This window comes from Mercenaria mercenaria, chromosome 13 (genome assembly GCF_021730395.1).
Source record: "Mercenaria mercenaria strain notata chromosome 13, MADL_Memer_1, whole genome shotgun sequence".
NCBI lineage: Eukaryota > Metazoa > Mollusca > Bivalvia > Venerida > Veneridae > Mercenaria > Mercenaria mercenaria.
The window spans coordinates 68,069,842-68,095,000 of NC_069373.1; the positions used below are offsets into that span (position 1 = coordinate 68,069,842).

At 36.3% G+C, this 25,159-nt stretch overlaps 1 protein-coding gene across 1 annotated transcript; it reads right to left on the reverse strand.

Annotated features, from left to right (window-relative positions):
- Nucleotides 1–14,967: 14,967 nt before the first annotated feature.
- On the reverse strand, nt 14,968–20,501 carry LOC123530134 (galactosylgalactosylxylosylprotein 3-beta-glucuronosyltransferase 3-like). Its single transcript, XM_045310854.2, has 5 exons — nt 20,382–20,501; nt 18,332–18,711; nt 17,534–17,620; nt 17,022–17,225; nt 14,968–15,551 (listed from the first exon to the last, which is right to left on the reverse strand). Exons 1-5 carry the CDS (start codon nt 20,473–20,475, stop codon nt 15,453–15,455), a joined length of 864 nt encoding a protein of 287 aa, XP_045166789.1. The 5' UTR covers nt 20,476–20,501; the 3' UTR covers nt 14,968–15,452.
- Between the last annotated feature and the right edge of the window lie 4,658 nt (nt 20,502–25,159).

Sequence of the window (25,159 nt, forward strand, 5' to 3'; positions counted from 1 at the left end):
TATTTTTCAATTAATCTTCATGAATTTGGTCAGAATGATTGGCTTGATGAAATCTAACTCAAGTTCAAAAATGGGTCACATTGGTTCAAAAACTAGGTCACTAGGTCAAATCAAAGGAAAAGCGTGTCTATGCGATAGATGCTGTATTTTTTAATTGATCTTCCTGAAATTAAGTCAAAATGATAACATTAATAAAATCTAGGCCGAATTTGAAAATGGGTTATCTGAGTTCAAAAAGTAGGTCACTAGGTCAAATCAAATAAAAACTTTGTGTATGCGATAGAGGCTGTATTTTTCAATTTATCTTCATGAATTTTGTCAGAATGACCAACTTGATGAAATCTAGGCCGAGTTTGAAAACGGATCATCTGGGGTCAAAAAGTAGGTCACTAGGTCAAATCAAAGAAAAACCTTGTGTATGCGATAGAGGCTTTATTTTTCAATTTATCTTCATAAATTTTAGTCAGAATAATCATCTTGATGAAATCTAGGTTGTTTCGAAAATGGGTCATCTGGGGTCAAAAACTAGGTCACTAGGACAAATCAAAGAAAACACTTGTGTATGCGATAGAGGCTGTATTTTTCAATCGGTCTTCATGAATTTTGGTCAGAATGTTTACCTTGATGAAATCTAGGCCGAGTTCGAAAATGGGTCATCTGGGGTCAAAAACTAGGTCACTAGGTCAAATCAAAGAAAAACCTTTTCTATGTGATAGAGGCTGTATTTTCCAATTAATCTTTATGAATTTTGATTAAATGATTGCTTAGATGAAATCTAGGACAGGTTTGAATATTGGTCATCTGGGGTCAAAAATTAGGTAACTAGGTTAAATCAAAGAAAAACATTGTGTATGCGATAGAGGCTGTATTTTTCAATTGATCTTCATGAAATTTGGTCAGATCGATTGCATTTTTGAAATCTAGGTCAAGTTTGAATATGGGTCATCTGGGGTCAAAAACTAGGTCACTAGGTCAAATCAAAGAAAAACTTTGTGTATGCGATAGAGGCTGTATTTTTCAATTTATCTTCATGAATTTTGTCAGAATGACCAACTTGATGAAATCTAGGCCGAGTTTGAAAACGGATCATCTGGGGTCAAAAAGTAGGTCACTAGGTCAAATCAAAGAAAAACCTTGTGTATGCGATAGAGGCTTTATTTTTCAATTTATCTTCATAAATTTTAGTCAGAATAATCATCTTGATGAAATCTAGGTTGTTTCGAAAATGGGTCATCTGGGGTCAAAAACTAGGTCACTAGGACAAATCAAAGAAAACACTTGTGTATGCGATAGAGGCTGTATTTTTCAATCGGTCTTCATGAATTTTGGTCAGAATGTTTACCTTGATGAAATCTAGGCCGAGTTCGAAAATGGGTCATCTGGGGTCAAAAACTAGGTCACTAGGTCAAATCAAAGAAAAACCTTTTCTATGTGATAGAGGCTGTATTTTCCAATTAATCTTTATGAATTTTGATTAAATGATTGCTTAGATGAAATCTAGGACAGGTTTGAATATGGGTCATCTGGGGTCAAAAATTAGGTAACTAGGTCAAATCAAAGAAAAACATTGTGTATGCGATAGAGGCTGTATTTTTCAATTGATCTTCATGAAATTTGGTCAGATCGATTGCATTTTTGAAATCTAGGTCAAGTTTGAATATGGGTCATCTGGAGTCAAAAACTAGGTCACTAGGTCAAATCAAAGAAAATACTTATTTATACTCAAGAGTTTTGCTCCAATTTTAATGATAATTGGTCAGAATATTTTTTTCCATGAAATCACTAGGTCAAACATGTTTACACTGTTATGGTGTTTCTCAGGTGAGCGACCTAGGGCCATCTTGGCCCTCTTGTTTATATAACATTTTGTATCTTTTCCCCAAATAGTACAACAATAATCGAGAATGGGAAGGATACTAGTATATGCATTATAGTGACATCAATTTCCTTCTTCGCTAAGATAAAAGAAGTGCAATTATTGCATTCAATTTTTTACATACATTGTCTATCTGAGCATGCCAATTTAGTGTATTATCTAGATAAATACCTAACATTTATTGCACTGTAACATTTTCTAGCTCCATGTCATTTACTTTTAATTTTAGAGCATTACATTTCTTTACTTTCATCGCAGAACCGATTATCATACATTTCGTATATCATATCATATACCCAGTATGGATTTTGCTCCTTAATATAACGTGCCTTTCAATTATATAAGATAATGAAAAGTAGATAGAGTGACTGGGTGAGGGTAATAATATACACGTATAGAATGGCTTACCGGTCAATATGGTTTATATAAAGCTAACGGTAATGGAATTATAATTGTGTACCGCTCAACAGTCTGACAAGCTATTTAAAAACTATTGATATAATATTACCACCAGTACTTGAATGCATTATGTTTTTTTCCATCAGTATATGCATGTCAGACAGGAAGGCAATAATACGACAGCGTTATGATAGCCGTGCTATCGCTGCCAAAACATTCCTCCGTCACCATCGTGTCTTCGTACTATCGTGTCTGGTCGTGACTTCGTTTGATCACCATTGTGCTGTCGTACCGCCGTGTCAGTACTATCATGGCATCACGGGTACCTGATGCTACAAAGATATCACGATGGTACTTATGCCACATTGTAGGTGATATTAGTGGCTGACTTTATAAATGATATTATAAATTACTTCTCTATATCATTCTTTGTTTTGAAAAGATGACAGTTGGTCAAAACAGGAATGACCAGCCATTATGATTTAGCAAAATACTGCTAGAAATAAAAAGGGTCTTATGACATTTTATTTTCATTTAGCTTCCTCGTGCTATAAAGTTATAGACCTGCTAAAGGCCAGTCATATCCAGTTAACATGATACGTTAATTAATAGAAGGGTCATTTTCATCTGAGCTTTTAGTGTTATGAAACCGACACTTGATTTGTTTTCATCGCATGACTGGACAGGCTGATATGACATGCAATGAAGTGCTACGAATGTGACACTCGTCTTACTCTTCCCTGAAAATCATCAATACTAGTGAAAGGTTTAATAACTATTCTAGCAATTTCACGCAATGATTAATTTCACTGCTCACCACCGACTATTAATGCACTGTGGAAGCTGCAGCAAATTTACCTTGAAAAAACATGCAAATAAACCCAAATTACAATGCTTTTATTGTTAACTGCAACAAGTGGGCCTTCCTTAGTACGTTTATGTTGAAGAGTGTACATGTATCACAAAATCGACAAAACTTGTATGTTCTATATAACGGCACAGGAGGCACATATATAGCTTTGCAGTACAGATATTGAAACTTTCAAATACATACAGTCTACTCGGGTATTCCGAACCAGTTTTCGGAGAATACGTGTTCCGCTAATGATTAAACATGTATACGTTCCTTATTATAAATCAATTAGTAGACAATTATATTGCAAATAAAATGATATAATTTGATCTATGAAATATCGCTTGCTTTTCCCAATGTTTTCGTTATTCCGACTTCCATAAACACGACCAATACGAATCACATCCGAGTAACAGTATTCCGAATCACTCTTGCCGTAACTAATCGACACTAGTTCAGCTGGGACTTTGTGTCCGTTCAGAACGCATATAATAATATGTTTTATTTAACAAAAGAGTCGTGATAGTATTATATCGCTCACCTGAAAGAGGTGTTGTTTATTTGTAACTAATTCAAATGACATACCATTAGTGTTTTCGATTAATTTTGACTGTTATCATACTTGTTTAAGGTATTGTTGCCTAACAATTTCTTTAAAAGTTTGTTGAAGATTGTTCAAGAATTGTGACCTCAAGGGTGTCAACGAGATTAAGTGTATAAAACGACCGATGCCGGGCGATCGCAATTACTAAGCTCTAACTGCACTTTAAGTTTAGCCAATATAAAAGAATAAAGACATATAGAATACTAACTTTTTTATTTTTTTACTTGTAAGTGCAACAAATCATTACATAGGGGTCAGAGAAATAAACTATACTTAGTTTAGACAACGGAATAAAACTTAAACTAGCTCCATGACATCCTTCTCAGTCATGGCTGACAAATGTTGTTTCAAAACAGCCATGGATGTTTCTTTGTCTCGGGTATAAATGATATAGTCGCACGGTATTACAACACTCCAACCCTTTTCGTTTACTTGAGGCTAAGGCGCAAAACTTAGGTTGGGATCACCCGTTGCTTGTGCCTCAATAGTTCCGTCACAATCCAGAATATATCTGAATGCAGGGGCAATTTCCCTGGGGGCATGCCCACATGGCAGACCCATAATGTCCTTAAACTTAAGACCATTCTTAACATCTGTTACAAGTTCTAAGTCACAATAAGACAGCACGTGATTCTGTAACCATACTAGATAAGCATAGACATCATGGATATTGGTGTATTCCCTGTCAACAGTCAGCATAAGACACTGTGGTGGCTTAATTTGGTAAGAATGGTATCCCTTAATAACACAGTTTTTCAACAGTATTTTTGACTTGGAGTTATGGTAGTTATTCTTAAGGTCTTGATGTGTTGAACTTGAAGTACTCTCTGTAGAATGCTGGGAATCGTGAAACAAAAAAGTAAGAAAATAATATAAAGGGCAATATGAAATTTTATACAAAGCATATCTGCAATATATTAAATATTCATTTGTACCTAATTTGTATTTAAATAAATAGGTGGTATATCTGAAGATGTTTCGTGCACTATTTTATTTTAATGAAATGGTTATGTTTGCATTAGTACTGGTGGTAGACCGAGTAGTAGGATTTAGATTCATTTGCAGGTTCCAGGTTGTGAATAATTTAATTTATAGGCATAGAAAATAGGGATCAATATAATTGCACCTTTACTAATCCTACCAGGTGTTCTGTATTACAAAAGTGTTTCTATTGTGACATTTCGATACAAGCAAAACTGTGTTATGTTCACTATTAATTACTTACTGGTATTTAATTTTATTATTGGCTTGTTAAAAGTTTATTTTTTACCATATGCATGTTGACAGAATCATAAGAACCATGTTTTGAGGGGTAAATCAAACACAAATGAATGAATCCTAAATGCTTTTGTTGTGCAAAAAAGTATGATATTGTGTCTAAAACAGTTTTCAGTTTCCACTCAATTGTGTAATTGCAAGGGAAATAAACTAATAGATATCTCTGCTTATAAGTACTAGCCCAAGGCAAGAGTTGTCATTCTTTGTGGATCACAACTTTAAATTAAAAATTAAAACTTCTGTTATTGATATTAACAAAACTATCATAAACTTCACATTTGTGAAATCTTTTTTGGTTATTTCAAGCACTTGGAAATCAATTTCAAGACTTTATTTAATGTATTACTATCATTGAAAAGTTTAGGGTCTATCTCTACAGTTTGAATAAATACACCCACAAAAGTAACCGTCATGTATGCCACACTTAGGACAGTCAAAGCCTGTTTATCCCACCGGTGATCCTTTGGAATACAAAGAACATGCATCCAAGAATCACATGTGTCACACTGAATCCAGTCATAACTGTCTGTATTTTCTTCTGGTAGGTGGCATAAACTACACTTGACAGTAGAATCAGAAGCACTTGATGTAGATGGTAAGGCATCCTTTTACACTGCATCCAGTACGTCTATAGAAGCTAGTGCTGACTTTTCGGGATTTGGATGTTATAGCTTTCTTGCTTCTCTGTTTTCTTAATACACCTTTAACAGGTTTGCTTTTAGCAGTTTCTTTATCTGCACTCTTTAAGTACTTTTCCTTGGCCTTTTTCTCCTTGTTTGCAAACAATCTCAATGTTTCCAATCTCTTCAAAGATGCTGTCCTTAAAGAATCTTCGGATGTTAGATGATCTGAAAGTTTATTACTTAGTCTTAACTGCCTTTTTCCTTTCAATTACAACTGGTTTCTTCTATAACATGTGACACTGATTCACGTGCTGTTCTGGGTTGTGCTATACTAGTACACGGACTTCTCATTTCCGCAGCTTTAACCAGTATGTCTAAACCTGGTTTAGCTGATGTGCATCTGCTTGTTTCGCTGCTACTAACTAATAGTTCCTTTGACCTGATATCAGTATCTTCTGGACTCAGAACACTAACATTTTCAACAGGAACTGCACTGGAACTCTCCACTTGGTATGTTAATGCAGGTTTCAGTCGTGCATCCGATATGGATTCTCTAGACAGAGGATATATTCCAGATGAACAGAAAGTATTCTGAACCATTAGGGGCTTATAAAAATTCATTAAAGCTATATGCACATGCCTGACATAGGTTTTCCTATTTACCGGATCGTTTGGGTGGTCTCTTTTATTGAATCTTAAATGCTTGTACTAGGCACTCTTCAAGGGTCCATAAACTCGAACATCTAGAGGTTGCCTCAAGTGGGTAGTATATATATATATATATATATATATATATATATATATATATATATATATATATATATCTCAAACCCAAGCTCTTTGGCCAAAGTGAAACAGTCGATATTAACATGACAACAAACACTGTCAACAAGCAAAACAATTGGCATTTCTTTATCATCAAATCCCAAGTAGATTAAAAGATACTGACTTTGGTTATGAAAATACAAAGAATGGTGGAATTACAGTTCCGACAGCATTGCGCAGTACATTACGGTCACCCTTTCCTTACTTTTTCCTCCAGATATGTGTGGCACAAGACCAGAGTGCACACTTTTAGCAGGTCAAATCACATTCCCAGATTAACTTCACATATTAAAGCCCCGTTCATAGGCATTGCAGATACGTTCTGGTTTATCCGACAGTTCGAAATCGGAAATGAATACGTTGTACTTATCAAACCATTCATCGACAGCCGATGGGATTACTTTAGGCCGTGAACTCTCCAACAGAGATTCTATTATCTTTAAACGGCGTTTCACGTTTTTCTTTTTCAACTATTTTTTAACAAAGTCCAGAAATTCTTCAGCGCGTAAACCCATGCCTCTTGCTGCCATCTTCTCCTCTTCCTTTGGAGTAAATACGGTATTTGGTCCATCTTTACGATCAACGACAACTTTTCAGCTCAATCTTCTTTGCAAAGGCCAAATTCTTCAGCGGCCTTTCTTAATGATTTATTTTCATTTCTTACCTGGTATAGAGCCCTTCTTACGCGTCCAGGAGACTTGGGCTTCATGTACTTCTTCTTAAGTTTCTTGGCAGAAGTCTGTGCTAGACTACAACTAACTTTCTTTTTCGGTCTACCAATCCAAAAAAACATATTGCAAAAACAAGTCAACTTCATGGCATCATGCATTCATGTAATACTTTCTTTACATTTTATTTTCTTTTGTCATTTGTTTTTCTCTTGTAAACTGTCAGCTGTATGAATTATCGACATTATTTGACAATCATTGGTGAAGGGGCTAGTAGTAAGGCTCCAACATTAGCTGGTATAAAACATAATGACAAATTCATTTATTACCTCGCACCATTTCCGTTACATATTTATCAAATATCCAGAGGGGTAACCCTCTTCCACCTCACGCCACAAAGTTGAAGGATTTCATACGCCCCTGCAAACAAATAACTACAAACGCCCAGTCTAAAATATACGAACACGTACTAATGTTTTTTTTATAATTTATTTTTATAAAGTCCTCACATGATACATATGATTACATAACTAGCTAAGTACTACAAAACAATACCAATTCATTTTATTGAGTTCTCAAAAATATTTGCTGTATGTGATGAAGTTTTATAGTTTACAAAGAAGAAAAGAAAAGTTTCTATAAAACATGAAAAAAAAGGATTTTGTTTTTTGTTTTGTCGTCTCCCGTTTATACTCACAACTTGTCAATAAACGGATTAAATGGCAACTGTAGATTGTGATTATTAGATAATAATCTTGAATTAAGAATAATTAGCTGATTAATTTATAATGATTACATCAAGCATCTTCATGATAAGTTAATAATTTATCTTCACTTCATGTGCATGAGCATTAAACAATTTATTTACAATACTTTATACCGTTGTGGTATTTTCGGAAACAAATCAGAATTAGTTAAGTAAGTAACAAAATGTTTGCATTTTTTTTACAAAATGTTCCTACAAAATTAACGCACACTCGGTTGTCTTAAAAATATATGTTTAGTAAATGCAGCGAAAAATGTATGCTTAATAATTAAGATGTGAAATGATAATTATGATATAGTGATGGGAATGATGGCGTTGACGATGAAGGAGATAGTTGAATCTGTGAAGATCATACTTAAGTGTGCTGGATCAAACTATAGTACGAAAGATGCAAAAAAAGGGCACTGGATCACACTTACGGCGTGAAACTACGCTTCAGGTGACAGAGACCAAACTCCAGAGCACTGGATCACATTTAAGGGTGCTGGATCACAGTAAAGAGCGCCAGATCACGATTAAGGTTGCTTGATTACACTTAAAAACATGTTTATCACGTTAAAAGGCGCTGGGTGACATTTAAGGGCGCTAGACCACATCTAAGAGCCCTGGATAACAATTATAGGCGCTGGGTTACACTTCAGTGCATGATATCACGCTTCAAGGAGCTGCATCACATTTAAGAGGCCTGGATTACAATAAAGGGCAGAAGATCACACTTAAAGCGTAGGACTACACTTTAAAAACCAAATAAAATATCTGTGCTCTGGACCACACCTCAGGGCGCAGGATCACAGTTATAACGGTAATAAAGTCAAGACAAAAATGTTTGCTTTTTTGCAAAATTTTCCTACAAAATTAGCTGACATTTTGTAGACTTAAAATGAATGATTAAAGATGCAGCGTATATTGTATGCATATTGATTAAGAAGTGTGATGGTAAGTGTGGTAAGGTGATGAGAATGATGGCATTGACGATGAAGGAGATAGTTTTAACTGCGAAGATCATACTTCAGGGGACATGATCACACTTCAATGCGCTAGATCAAGCTAAAGGACGCAAGATGCGGAATAAGGGCACTAGATCACACTTAAGGGCACCGGACTACAATTAAGGACACCAGATCAGTGACAATTAAGGGCGCTGGATGACACTAAAGGACGGAATATTACTCTTCAGGGCACCAGAAAACACATAACGGCACCATATTACACCTAAGAGCGCTGGATCACACTTATGTGCACTGGATCATACTTAAGGGTGCAAGGCCACATTTCAGTGTGTTTGATCACACTTAAGCGCGCCAGATAACACTAATGGGCGCCAGATCACACTTCAGTGAGCTAGATCCCACTCCAGAGTGCAAGATCACACAGAAGTGTGCCAGATTACACTTAAGTGTGCTGGATCACTCTTCAATAAACTGGATCCCACTAAGAGTGGCGGATAACACTTAATTGTGCCTGATTACGCTTCAGTGCGCTATAATGCACTTAATATCGTGCTAGATCACACTTAAGAGTGCATGAGAATTAAAGGTACGTAATCACACTTACATGCGCTGGTTCATATTTAAGACGCTAGGTTACACTTTAGGGGAACAGTCCACACTTCAGTGAGCTATATCACACTTACGGGCGCTGAATCACACTTACGGGGCCAGATCACACTAAAGGGACACTTGATCGCAATGAATATCGCCAGATCACATTGATGGGTAGATAACGCACTCAAGTGCGCCGGATCATGCAGAAACGCGCCTGGTCACACTTAAGAGCCCTTGATCTCCATATCATATTTCAGAGTGCAGAATTACTTTTAAGGGCGCAAGATCACCATAAGTGCGCCAGGTTACTCTTAAGTGCGCTAGGCCACTCTTCAATGAACTATATCTCACTTAAGAAAGGTAGATGACACTTAATTGAGCCAGATTACACTTAAGTGTGCTGTTATACATGTACTTATCTTGCCGGAACACACTTAAGGGTGATAAATTAAACACATTGGCGCTGGATTACACAAAAGGTATGGTATCACACTTAAAGGCGCTGGATCACGCTTAGGAGCGCCAGATTTCATTCAAGGTGCCAAATCACATTTCGTAGCCACGGATCTTACTTAAGAGCGCCAGATTATACTTCGATAAGCTGAATTACACTTAAGAGCACCAGATTACATGTAAAGGGACCAGATCACACTTAATTGCGCTAGTCACACATAAGGGCGCCAGATCACACTTTAGGGGAACAGACCACACTTCAGTGGTCTAGATAACACTTAAGTGTGTTGGATCATTCTTTAAGGGCCAGATCAAAATAACGGGAGCCAGATCACACTGAAAGGTAACAGATCGCACTCAATAGGGCTTTGTCGTACTGAAGGTTTGCTGGATCACACTTCAGTGCGCTTGACCACTCTTCAGTGAGCTGGGTCATCCTTAATAAGGGCACTGACTCACAATTAAGGATGCCATATCAAACTGAAGCGCAAGATCACACCTAAGGCTACATACTACGCTTACTAAGATCAGATCAAACTTCAGTGCACTAAAACACACTTACGGGCGCTGGATTACACGTAAGGGCGCGGTATGACACTTGTAAGCGCTGAATTACACGTAAGTGCGCCGGATCATACTTTAATGCACAGTATATACTTTAAAGCGATTGATCACACTTTAGGGCGCCAAATACCTTTCAAGGGACCAGATCGCACTAAACAGTCGCAAATAACAATTACATTAGCGGGGTCACTCTTAAGGGCATCAGATCACACTTCATTGCGCTTGATCACATTAAAGGGCACCAGATCAAACATACGGGCGCTGAACCATACTGATGGCGCCAGATTACTCTTCAGGGGAACAGACTCGCACTTAAAGACACCATATCACATTAGGGTGCACGCGATTACACTTCGGCGGGCTGGATCGCTCTTCAATGAACTGGATCACATATAAGGATCACACTTTTGGAGCATCAGGTTCACTAAACGATGCCACATCAAACTTAAGGGGTTGGATCTCTTCTGGCGAAATTTTGAGTTCTCATGAGCTTCTGAAAGTTATTACGAGATTCGTAGTGTTCTTGCAGGCTTCTAAAAGTTCTGGTAGATCTGGCGGGTTTTTAAGAGTTCTCTTGAAATTTTAAATGTTCTGTTAAACTTTCGAGTGATCTGGAGAGCTTGTGAGATATCTCAAGAGCTTCTGAGAGTTCTAGCGTTTATCTGATTGTCTTCGCAAACTCTTGAGAGCTCGCAATCTTCAGACAGTTTAAACGAACTTCAGAGAGATCTTGTGAGCTTTTAAGCGTTCTAGCAGGCCTTGGAGTGTTCTGAGAGGTCTGACAAGCTGAGAAATGTGGTAAACTTTAAAGAGTTATGGTTTAATCGTTCAACTTTGTATGTTTACATAGATATTGGCAAGAATGTATACATTATTAAATCATATAGAAAGTATGCGAAAGTTATTTGTTTTAACTGCAAATAATGACTTCTATTGTCGGCACCATCGGTGTTGCCAATGTAAATTATTAGCCCGCACCGCACCCGCCCCCTGCATTAATGAGTTTAACTAGTGGATCTAAATGATTACGGTGATATTTTTCATTGTTAAGTTTTAGCCAGGGTTTTATTAATCCATTCCTTGATCTTTTTCTTTGTTTTAGTGTGACTGAAAGACAAGAGTAAGAATTGAAATACATGTAGGTTAAATATGTGTCATAAACTATATCAAAATATCGAAAATATTCATAATTTCTTTTAGAATCTGCAAATATTAAGAAATAGTTTTTAACTTCTGTTGACATAGAGATATATTGCCAAGTAGAACAAAACATGTCTAAGTTTGAATCTAAATGGGTTGAATGCATGCTAGTAGTTAGTAATGATCAATCTTAGGTGTGAAATGACCAATCTTAAGTTGTTTCTCTAAGCCCCATCTCCTGAGCATTTGTTTAAAAACTGTATTTCCACCATGTAGGAGTTTAACGTATTCTCTGCTGTTCCTTTCTCTTTCTTTTTCCTTTATTTCCTGTTTTCCTATTAGCCTGACTGCACCTCATATTGGCCTTTTTCCTTTTAAGTATTTTTTCTCTTCTTTTATGTTTGTTTTTGTTTTTTTCCCACTCTGAGTATATAGAAGTGAAAGCGTAACTGTAAATTTCAAGTGGTAGGAAGCCCGTATGAATTGTTTCCCTTATAAGCTAAAATCTATTACAAAAACATAATTGCTGACAGTATGTGTTAATAAACTATTGTAGTTGTTTCCCTCGAATGTGAATACCAAATACTAGTTTTTTTCTTGCAAGTCTCGTTCATTGTGTTTCATTATGTTTTGGCAAGGTGTTTCATGTTTCAATTTCCTTTCCATTTTAGAATCACTTTCTTCCTATGATGTTTAAATCCTATTGGTTTGATTTCCTTCTCTTATCCATTTTTTTAAATGGCAAGGAATATTATAAAGATTTATGATCAGCGTAAAGTAAAATTCAGTAACAGATTTTATTCAAGACTAAGTAGAAATATGACCAAGTAAATTGTAAGAACTTTGATGTCTGAAAAGAATTTACTATTTTCTTTTATGGAGCGTTACTATGTAGAAATTAAGTACATCTGTAGACTGAACTCGTAATTGTATTGCAGTTTGTTTCACCTCGTTCATGCTTCATTTCCTGTATATTAATTACGTATGATGTATTTATGAACTACAGAAAAACAAATGAAATAAACGGGGTTGCCCGCAAGAGGTCCCAAAATTCACAAATAAATAAATCTTCTAGAAACATTTTTATAACATGAAAATATAATAAAAACAAAAACACTTACCTTTAACAAGCTTTGTAAATTGGTGGCCGAGCATTGGTTCGTATCTAGTGAAATTAGTGGTGTTTAGTTTATGCTATTTTGATTTGTTTATACTAATATTTTAGCTCGATTGTGATAAAAGCCTAAAGCTTATTTGAACCACTCTCGAGTCCGCTTCCTGGAAAAAAAACAGCACTGTTGTCATATGAGAAGTCATTGTCTAGTGTTTGACCTGACTTGCACTGTACATATTTTACTCCAGATTGTATGATCAATCAGATGCTTGATTTCTTGACCTACTTTCTACTATGTTGTACTGTTTAACACTCAAATCTGATCGAAACGGTAGAACGTAAGTAAAACAGTATTAGCAATAATGTAGCTTCTAATGGTTCTGACGACAGTTCTAACAAGATTTTGAAAATTCTGTTGATATTCGGCAAGTTGCGGCAAGCATTTGGATGAGTTATGGCGTACTTGTGAGAGTTCTGGTAGACTTCTTAGACTTTGTGCGGGCTTCTGAGCTTTCTGGTCAGCTACTGAGAAGTTTTGTCAACTTCAGAGAGTTTTCGTTAGCTGTTGAGAGTTCCGGGGAATTTCTGCGAGATCTGGAGTGCTTTTTAAAGTTGTGTCGGGCTTTTGAGTATTCTGAAGAGCTCCTGGGTGAACTGTGGAGTTTTTGAGAGCTATAGCGAGTTTTTGAAAGATTTGGACAGATTCATTTTGAGTGATCGTGCCGGCTTCTGAGTGTTCTTATGAGTGTTGGAGATTTATGTCAATATTTAATTTTGGTGAGATTATGAGAACTCTTCAGAAACGTTTAGTGTTCTGGCGAGCATCTGGGAGTTACTGCGTTCCTCTGAAAGTTCTTGCGAAGTGTAGAGAATTCTGCTAATCTTCTAAGAGTTCTCGTAAGCTTTTGGCAGTTTTTCCGAGAATCTGAGAGTTATACAGAATTTATTCAGTTTCTGGCAAGCTTGTGGAGAGATTTTCGGAATTTTCAGGAGCTTTTGAGAGTTATTGCGTTCTTTTGACAGTTCTCACAAGCTAAGGAGAGTTGTCAGAAACTGTTTGAACATTTGCTGTTAAGCCTACTTTGACGTAGTACTACCTTTTTACAGTTCCATGGGTGCTGATTTATATGTCTTTATTTGTAATAACAGACTCTGAGAAATGTCCTTTTGGTAATATGTGAGCATTTTGTGTGTTTAAATGTGGTACTGAGGTAACTGTTATGTGTGTTATTCGACAACTTCACTTGCACTGTCTAATAAAAACATGATCGGGTTAAAGATTGAGGTTAGGCCATGGTAAACTATTAAACAACAGAGAACTATATTACCAATAACCTTGCTAAGGCGATATGCCAGGTTGTGTTACTGCTTCATGTACTTTTGTGTATGTTTGTTACTTTTATGTTATGAAAGTAGTATTCGTATATGTTAATATACAATTATGCAAAGTTACTTTGTAGTAGTATACATTAACATTAATGTTTCTCTTTTTTAATGGAATACTTATTGGCGGTTGCTTTTCCTACTGGACATTGTCCTTGTTTATTTTGTTTGTAGAGCTACTGTTACTATTAAATAACATATCTAGCAACGCCAATTGTTTAAAAGTACTATGACGAATTTTAAATGGCATTTACGCATTTAAACCGTGTTTACTTATACATTTTAATATGTTTAAACTTAATGCACAGCTTAGCATGTCTTTGGAACATAGTGGGGGTAAGAGTGAGGTTACGTGCACCATAAACCGGTTTAAGTTCCCCAGTGGTGTTTTTGCCACTGACCGTTCCAAGGCGGTGCCCCACTGTGTTCCTTTGTTTGTTCGTTTCGTCTTATGTGTTGGCTTTGTGTGCGTGTGTGTTGTTCGTTTTGTCCTTATGTGTTGGCTTTGGGTGTGTGTATGTGTGTGTGGTGCACGCGTCTGCGTGCTGGGGGTTTCGTTTTGAGGAGGCTACGTTTTTGGTGCGTGGCATTCCCTGTTTGATATTTTTCTTTGTTTTTTAGCTTTGTTCATCCTTAAAAACATGTTGATTCTAAATTTACAAAACAAAATGCATAGTAATTGTTATTATTTTACGTTCAAAAATGGGTAATACTATGATATATCTTAAAGCCTCAACGCAATTTTACTATGTCTAACTTAATCTATGACTTACAAGTTAAATAGATTTAGAATACGTAGCTGTAAACAGTCCACTTCAAAATAACCCTTTCTCACAAGGTTATTTACTCGTTAATAGTGTGTTTCTTGTGTCAGAGATTCGCTTTTTGGGGGATGAATTCTATTTATATATCAGCATGGTAAGTGGTCAATAGTAAGATTTCGTGTTGGACAACTGCTTTCAACTCTCTAGTGGTGTTTTGTCTCAACTGTTCAAAGGCGGTGCTCTGTTCTTCCTTCTTCCTACATGATGCTTTGTCATGTGCATTGATATTGTCTTCAATCCTGTAACCATGTCATAAAATGCGTTCTACAGTACCTGCCTTAACTATGTTTTTCTTCAAACTCTTCAAACAACAATGGATACGTCCCTAGCTTGTGCCTTAATTATCTGTTCGAATTTTGCTATACGTAAGATAAAATATTGATCATACTCGCATATATTGTCATAGTACAAATAAAATCTAGCATCCTTAATGAATCCTTGGAGCATAGATAACAAGTCATAGACATTGTTTTAGTTAAAATCCACATCTTATTTAATAAAATGTGTAAATACATTTAATTGGTCTGATAGATGGTATTTAAACCTCTAGAGTTTTGTTTGACTTATTTAACTCGTGTTTAAGTCGTCCTTCCCAACCCAGATTTGTTCTTTGCGTCTTAGTGTGCCATACTAGAACCTAAAATAAAATAATTCAGTGTTAGTTTCAACAGTCGTAATCCGGAACTGGGTTTTCTCAAATTAATGTAGGTACAAATATCGCCGATTTGTTATATAAACTATTAAAGTTTAACCATTAATACATCAAATATTTCTTTGAATTCACAAGACAAACTTATACTATTTACTAAAGACGGATATGTTAACGTCATTATGTATTGGATTTATGAAATAAGGTTTGTGTTCGGGTGTGGGTTTAACAGTTTAACATATTTCAACATATATATGCTACATAGTGCAATCTATTTAATGAATGGAACCTCGAGGTACCTTGTTGATATTTTGAATATGGGCAACCTATATTTTTCAGAAATCGTGAAACAAATTTACCTAAAAGAGTTACAGCTCAACAAGGCTAATACTTCAGATTTAGAAGCGTCATTTTGGACTTAAATTTAACAATTTTAAATAATAATCTAGAAACGAAACTATATGGTAAAAGAGACGATTTTAATTTTGAAATTGTCAACTTCCCCAATCTTGATGGAGATGTCCCTCGGGCAACATCATACGGTGTCTATATTTCACAACTTATTCGTTTTGCAAGAACTTGCTCAAAGTTAGAGAGATACCGTTATCATAAGCTACGGAAAGCTTTCAGTAAATTTTACTACAGATCGTCCGAACTGTTACAGAAATATTATACTAACTTTAAAACACTTTTAAAACTTGGTCTTACACACCCGGAATACTACGGAGATGTAGTTTATAAAATTCGAAAAATTAATCATAGTCCTTATTTTAATTAGATATTTGTAAAAATATATTTAAAAGTTTATCAAAAGAGGATACGGTACTAAATCGTGAAGCACAGTGCATGTTTGGTGATTGACCCCTCTGCAGTAATCGCTACGCTTAAAAAACGGACAGAGGGAGTAGAATTTTGGCTTGCAGCTATCTTAGTCGTGCCCTTAAAAGTTAGGCTCTTGGTGCACTGACTTCAGACAAGTTGTTGAGTAAATTGGTGTAATAATACCTCAGATTTCCATTCCTCTCACTTTTTCTGTATTATGTATAAAAATTAAAATGTACTTGTTGGATTTTTGAAGCAACCCGTACATAATATATTTCCGTTACAGCTTCTTTTTGTTGTGAGCCTACATTGCAAATGCATGTATGTGGTGCTCTGTGCTTCCGAGAAATCTACCCTTACCTATTATATTTTGTTTTTACCACATCGCGTGCATGAATCTTGGAGAAGCCAGACGTAAACCGATGTCCAGAGTAAATTTATTTACATGCGACGTTAATTCATCTGTACTACTGTAAGATGTTTTATTTTATTTGTAAAAATATCAGTAATAAACATCTAACTTGACAAGACTTATGTAGTAACAGTGACGTAACTGGTCAGTATAGCACCTACTGTTTTTAACAGAAAACGATCACGCCAAATATTATGAAAGAGCATATTGCGAAAAACACTAACCTTGCTACATTCATCAGCTTTAGGTTCCAGATCATTTAAAGATATCCCTAACTGTTTCAGTAAGTCATCCTCAAGGAATCCAGCATTAGCCGTCATACGGAATTGTACGGATGGTTTGTCATTTAGCAATTTAACACTGACAGCAAAACCCGCCATATCAGTTGCAAACATCCTCCGTTTGGACGAAGACCGAAATCCAATTACCTTTGATACAAAAATATCACATTTGTAAAAGATATTATCGAATTGCTGTTAAAAGAGCCTATACATTTTTATATTACCACATAGTGTTGTAACTAGCTTGTATTAATTACTAGGTATTTGAAATACATAGCACTCAAGGGATATTTAAAAGGAGTACTCACCAAATAAGTATTTTTACTGCCGTGAGCCATTTGCTAGAAAAAATGTTTTTATCCATTTCTGCGAAAGGGAAAGAGTAAAGGCATCAAGCAAGACATTTAACTACCTTAAAAATATATAGATTTATATCGAAACGAAAGAAGAAATACCTTTCCCTCTTTTACAAAAGGGGTTTCATACACGAGGCCACCGGCCAACCCTACAGGCCATATACTCACACGTTTTGTGTACCGCATCTGTTTAAATAATATATAACAGTTAGCATAATTTGTAATACAACTTTGTAACTAAGAAGAAACGCTAAATTTAAAATGGAAACTCCACAGATTGCACAACACGACGAAAATGAAAATGGTGCAGGCTTGGTAAGATCGAGCCTGTTCACGGACGGTTGTGCAAACGCATGCTGCCATCCCGACACTCTACCCCCGGTTGAGCAGAACCCAACATTTGCACATGTTACAAGTACTCGAAACAATTTAGACACATTCGTAGATATGTTCATACAACGGTGTTCATGGAACCTTTTGAAATTTGATGAAATGTGGCGTACGGTCCTCAATTAAAATTATAGGCTTGTCATAAACGTAAACGAGACAAAATTAAAAAGGACAAAATTAAACAAAATTGGAATTTAGAGAGGCAACCCAAGGTTATGGAGCTTGCACATTACAGAAACTGCCAAAAGGCAAAAATTAAAAAAAAAAATAGGCAGCATACCCAATTAAACATTAAACAACACTATATACCTCTTCAAACACTTGTATATTATATGTATTGTCATCATCTCCAAAGTATACAACGTCAAACTGTTGTGACAGGAATGCAATTATAGCTGATCATGCTGATCAATGCATTAGTCGTTGGAATTTCAATGACGTTATTTCTCAGGCAGTGTGTCCACAATGACAAATTAAAAAAATTGCTTTTGTAATAAAACATGATACCTCTTCAAACACTTGTATATCATATGTATTGTCATCATCACCGAAGTATACAACGCCAGACTTAAACTGTTGTTCTCTAATCCAATCTAGACCAGCATTCCTTTGCATTACTCCACGATGTCTAGTTTTATTTTGACGACTTGATTGTGGTGTTGAACTGTTTAAGTGAGTGTAGGAAATTCTACAAGAGGCCAAGAAGTTTGTGGCCATTGGTGTTTTTATCTCGGCGTCTTCAATTATTATCCAGTGTAAGTTTGGTACCAAGCGGAGAGTGTTTGAAAGTCTAGTAAGATCTGCCTTTTGTTCTAACCTCGCAACTGTTGGAGTTATGACAAAAATGGTTGGTATCCTTGAGTATGTTGGTATACTCCGAATTGTATCTGTATGAAAACGAAATACTTTCTACATCTCTTTGTTTCGATAACAAAATAATAAATCTATGCCTAAGAATGAGCCGTTATAATAAACATTTAACGTGTATTAAAATCTAGTAAATATATAATATATGTGCGTATCAAAACAGGGAAGATATGACTTTCTGGTAGCATTCAGACACACATACAGTTAGAGTCAGACATCGAAAAGTAGGTCAACAAAAAACGAGAAAAGCTATGAACAGAACTTAAGAAACTGGAATTAAGAGACGGTATCTAAGATTATGGAGCCCGCATATTCAAGAAAATGCCAAAAGACAAAATCAGAAAAAGCAGGTAACATAGCCTAAAGTGGTTAGACAATACCAAAAGCTGTTAAAACCGGAGTATTGTAACCTCCCAAACACATATATGTCGTGCTGAACGACCTGAAGAGATCGAAATATAACAGTTCTGACTGAAAGTACGGGAAGACTATTTACGGCCGACACACGGTACAGACAACGCTGTTGTGACAATTAAAAAGACAAAATGAAAAACAAGTCAATATTTGACTTTAGCAGTCTAACAAACAAACAGTGGATTCAAGAAAAATTTTGGTTATCATTAATGCAAACATTTTGTAAATAAAACATTATAAGCTTCCTGAAACTTCCTGTAACGGATGAGTAAGCATTGTCATTTCGATTACACTACTTCTTTTGTGTGATGCACTGTTGAGTTTTCAAGGGAGCTCCAGCATTTAGATAGCATTTAATTTCATATTTCATTGTAAAATTTGCGTACATGACATATTTCGGGTGGAAGATGAAGGCAAATTGATACATGGGTAATTAACGAGTGGGAAATTAACAATACAAGAATCATGACACTTTCTTGAATAATTAAAACAATGATCTCCCTTGCCATAATATTTTTCAAGATTTGTCTAGACAAAAGTGTTCAGTCGCAGAGAAAAGTAAACGATAAATGACTAAGTGAGTTAATAAAACAATCTTTCGAAACAAACGTTCAGTAGGGATAAGAATCGTCTTTTGTTGTAAATATAATGTTTCAAATTTTAAATTAGAATAGAATAGAATAGAATAGTAATCTAATAATAATTCTATATGTCATAAAGAGGTTATGCTGTATAACGTGGCAGGGGTATGAACATATGCTATGAATTAGTGCTACTTAATGCTGAAATGTTCCAGTTTATTCCATTATATCCTTTAATCTGATAAAATTAAGCAAGTTACGAGGGGTATCCGTGGCCGAATGGTTAAGGTCGCTGACTTCAAACCATTTGCCACTCATCGATTTGGGGTCGCGCCTCATTCGGGGCGTTGAAGTCTTCATATGAGGAAGCCATCCAGCTGATTTACGGAAGGTCGGTGGTACTACCCAGGTGCATGCCCGTGATGAAATAATGCACGGAGGAGCACCTGGTCGTCTTCCTCCACCATCTTTGCTAAAAAGTCGCCATATGAGCTATAACTGTGTCGGTGTGACGTTAAACCCAACAGAATAAGTGAATAACTTACAACCCAGAACAAAATCGGATGTTGTATAACGAACTTAGTAAAATTTACATCAAAACAATAAGAAAACAGGAAAACGTATTTTGCACCTATATGCATAGAGAAGTAACGATGCTACAGCCCTGGGTAAAAGTGAAAAGACTATCACCTTACTTTGTAAAACAGCAACTACTAGCAGCAACATCAAGCATACGATAAATGTATGTCTTCTTCTCCTGTACGCTTTATCACAGCATCTGTACCTCATCCTTTCAGATTCCTGAGAAACGTTACTGAAATATACGAAAATGTAAAGACATGATTACATCGATCTGTGTTTCAACGATTGATAGTCGATACACAGCTGAAATTATCTAGTAAAGATAATTTCGCCTCTTTTGTCAGATATAGCATTCTTTCTGAATGCACAGTTATTATGGACGAATTCTATAATCTCAACTTCAGCGTTAGGTATATAATGTAACAAATTAACCATGCATTACATACACAGTCATTTTTAGACGGATATTCTTTTAAAACTGTTTTTAAGTTGATTATCCAAATGAATATGAACATTGACATCTTTGTACTTATGCATCTCTTAGTAATATGATTTGATAAGTATCAAAAGCTTTCCTAACATTTTATTAACTAGCTAACCTTAAAGTAGTTTGTGTTTTATATTACTAATGATTTCAGTTCGTTTACTGTGTAATTTTTCAGCTGAAACATTTTGGCTTGAGTGGTTCCAATACCGTAGCAGTTTTGGGGTATTGTTCAATTTCCCCTTGGATATGGTGTCTGCTTTTTAATTTTTCTTTTTGCAGTTTCTGTTATATTCAGTTCCAATAGCATTAGATCCCCTCTCAGAATTCCAGTTCGTTTAGATCTGCCCATTGTTTAGTGCAACATCATTTTTTTACATGGGGACCATCCGCTGCTTATAATGGAATTACACTCTTTGTATCATTGAAGGTTCCATATCGGTGTCTCTAAATTAGATTCTAGTACTTATAATATTTGTAAATGTTGAGTTCTACTCAACCCGTGGCTAAAGGGCGTGGACATTAGCTTGCATTTCCACTACCGTCCATGAACAGGCCCATTTAAACCCGAGTCTGCAACATTTTCATTTATGTCATGTTGGGCGACCTGTGGTTTTCCTTTTTCCAATCTGAAACAGAATTCTATTACACAGATATTGAATGGACCCCTTGGTTAAAATTATTTCATATAGAATTTGTTCATTCCTCATTTTGTTATAATGGTACTCATGTATTTCTTTGTTAATCCTGTAATAAACTTGTTTATATCTCAGTCACACATACGACGCGGATAGCTACGTCTAGCCACGGATAGAAACGTAGTAATCCGTATTGATCCGTACCTGAACCGTTGTTGTTTTTTTTTGTTTTGGGTTTAACGTCGCACCGACACATTTTAGGTCATATGGCGACTTTCCAGCTTTGATGGTGGAGGAAGACCCAAGGTGCCCCTCCGTGCATTATTTCATCACGAGCGGGCACCTGGGTAGAACCACCGACCTTCCGTAAGCCAGCTGGATGGACCTGAACCGTACCTTAAAGTAGTAATCCATATAAATCCGTACGACTCCGGTAATAAATAACTCCAATTAACCAGTAAGTCAAAAATATGCAGCCAGAGGTCATGGTCTATTTCTCTTACATGCAAATAATGGAAGCAAGTAGAATATCTATTTATTAACAAGAGGACCATGATGGTCCTGAATCGCTCACCTATCCCCACATGACCCAGTGTTGAACTGAGTATGACGTCGTTATTTCTATTATTTGACATAGTGACCTAGTTTTGGAGCACACGTGACCTAGATATCATCAAGATAAAAAATTCTGACCAATTTTCATGAAGATCCATTGAAAAATATGGCCTCTAGAGAGGTCACAAGGTTTTTCTATTATTTGACCTAATGACCTAGTTTTTGAAGGCACGGGACCCACTTTTAAACTTGACCTAGATATCATCAAGGTGAACATTCTCACCAATTTTCGTGAAGATCTCGTGAAAAATATGGCCTCTAGAGAGGTCACAAGGTTTTTCTATTTTTCGACCTACTGACCTAGTTTTTGACCGCACATGACCTAGTTACGAACCTGACCTAGATATCATCAAGCTGAACATTCTCACCAATTTTCATGAAGATCCGTTGAGAAATATGGCCTCTAGAGAGGTCACAAGGTTTTTTCTATTTTTAGACCTACTGATCTACTTTTTGACCCCACGTGACCCAGTTTCAAACTTGACTTAGATATCATCAAGGTGAACATTCTGACCAATATTCATAAGATCTCATGAAAAATATGGCCTCTAGAGAGGTCACAAGGTTTTTCTATTTTTAGATCTACTGACCTAGTTTTTAACCCCACGTGACCCAGTTTCGAACTTGACCTAAATATCTTCAAGGTAAACACTCTGACCAATTTTCATGAAGATCCATTAAAAAATATCGCCTCTAGGGAGGTCACAAGGTTTTCCTTTTTTTAGACCTACTGACCTAGTTTTTGACCGCACGTGACCCAGTTTCAAACTTGACCTAGATATCATCAAGCTGAACATTTTGACCAATTTTCATGAAGATCCATTGAGAAATATGGCCTCTAGAGAGGTCACAAGGTTTTTCTATTTTTAGACCTACTGACCTAGTTTTTGACCCCACCTGACCCAGTTTCGAACTTGACCTAGATACCATCAAGGTAAACATTCTGACCAATATTCATGAAGATCTCTTGAAAAATATGGCCTCTAGAGAGGTCACAAGGTTTTTCTATTTTTAGACCTACTGACCTAGTTTTTGACCCCATGTGACCCAGTTTCGAACTTGACCTAGATATCATCAAGATGAACATTCTGTCCAATTTTCATGAAGATCCATTGAGAAATATGGCCTCTAGAGAGGTCACAAGGTTTTTCTATTTTTGAACCTACTGACCTAGTTTTTGACCCTACGTGACCCAGTTTCGAACTTGACCTAGATATCATCAAGGTGAACATTCTGACCAACATTCATGAAGATCTCTTGAAAAAATAGCCTCTAGAGAGGTCACAAGGTTTTTCTATTTTTAGATCTACTGACCTAGTTTTTGACCCCACGTGACCCAGTTTCGAACTTGACCTAGATATCATCAAGATGAACATTCTGACTAATTTTCATGAAGATCCCTTGAGAAATATGGCCTCTAGAGAGGTCACAAGGTTTTTCTATTTTTGACCTACTGACCTAGTTTTTGACCCCACGTGACCCAGTTTCGAACCTGACCTAGATATCATCAAGGTGAACATTCTGACCAATATTCATGAAGATCTCTTGAAAAAAATAGCCTCTAGAGAGGTCAAAAGGTTTTTCTATTTTTAGACCTACTGACCTAGTTTTTGACCCCACGTGACCCAGTTTCGAACTTGACCTAGATATCATCAAGATGAACATTCTGACCAATTTTCATGAAGATCCCTTGAGAAATATGGCCTCTAGAGAGGTCACAAGGTTTTTCTATTTTTGACCTACTGACCTAGTTTTTGACCCCACGTGACCCAGTTTCGAACCTGACCTAGATATCATCAAGGTGAACATTCTGACCAATATTCATGAAGATCTCTTGAAAAAAATAGCCTCTAGAGAGGTCAAAATGTTTTTCTATTTTTAGATCTACTGACCTAGTTTTTGACCCCACGTGACCCAGTTTCGAACTTGACCTGAACATCATTAAGATAAACATTCTGACTAATTTTCATGAAGATCCATTGAGAAATATGGCCTCTAGAGAGGTCACAAGGTTTTTCTATTTTTAGACCTACTGACCTAGTTTTTGACCCCACGTGACCCAGTTTCGAACTTGACCTAGATATCATCAAGATAAACATTCTGACCAACTTTCATAAAGATCCCATGAAAAATGTGACCTATAGAGTGGTCACAAGCAAAAGTTTTCGGACGGACGGACGGACGGACGCACGGACGACGGACGACGGACGCCACGCGATCACAAAAGCTCACCTTGTCACTTTGTGACAGGTGAGCTAAAAACTGTTCACGAGATATTAACGTTCCTAAAGAAGTGTACGTGTATTTATCTTGTTTCGTAACACTACTTGATTGACATTTCGCAACTCTTTCATGATTAATGATTTTTTTTCTAATATGCTATAATTATTGTGATTTACGAGTTCCGCCCTTTGTCAAAACTTTTTTTTTACTTTTTACTTTTGTAGACATTATATAACCTATTGAAGTGAAACCTTGCAAAATAGTCCGTATTGACTGTAGAGCAACTTGTGTTGGTGTAAAGTTTGTATAAAATAAAACAAATGGAAATAAATTACTCTTTGTCGGTTAGGTCCTTGTCCGTGCTAAATTAGTTGTCACTGCTTTACTGTGAAAAACAAGCTGATTCTATATGCTAACGACTCAGCAATTCTTTTGTCTATTACATAGAAAATCACGCGAGTCAGCGCGTCAAGGACCGCATAGATATTTATTTCCTGAACATTAATGGTCTTTCTTTTGGGTACATATGTTTACGGTTCCATGGGTTTAGATTCATATATCTTTATATGAGCATATTTTGTGTATAAAAATATGTCCTGGGATTGGTGTCACCTGTGTGAGGGATTCTCTTGACGGTGATAATTGTAATGACACCGGGGCTTAAAGAATGAGGTCCGGCGCCAGTAAAATAGTTTAAACTTCCAAGTTGTGTATTTGCCACCAACCAAGGCGGTACTATGCTATGTTCTTTCTTCTTGTATGTTAGTGTGATGTTGATACTTCCGTATTATTACTGTATTCGTGTATAAGTCAGTGAAGTGCTGTATGGGTGGCTACTGTCTTGGGTGAGTGAGTTAGATTTTACGGCGAACCGACACGAAAAGGCTACTGTCTTGGGGTTGGATGTTACAACGAATACATGTTTAGACTA

Coding starts and splice junctions, on each gene's coding strand:
- LOC123530134 (XM_045310854.2), bottom strand. CDS start 20,475: ATGAGGTACAGATGCTGTGATAAAGCGTACAGGAGAAGAAGACATACA. Junction 17,621..18,331: donor ATATACAAGTGTTTGAAGAG/GTATCATGTTTT, acceptor TTATTTAAACAG/ATGCGGTACACAAAACGTGT. Junction 15,552..17,021: donor AAGCTGATGAATGTAGCAAG/GTTAGTGTTTTT, acceptor ATTTTATTTTAG/GTTCTAGTATGGCACACTAA.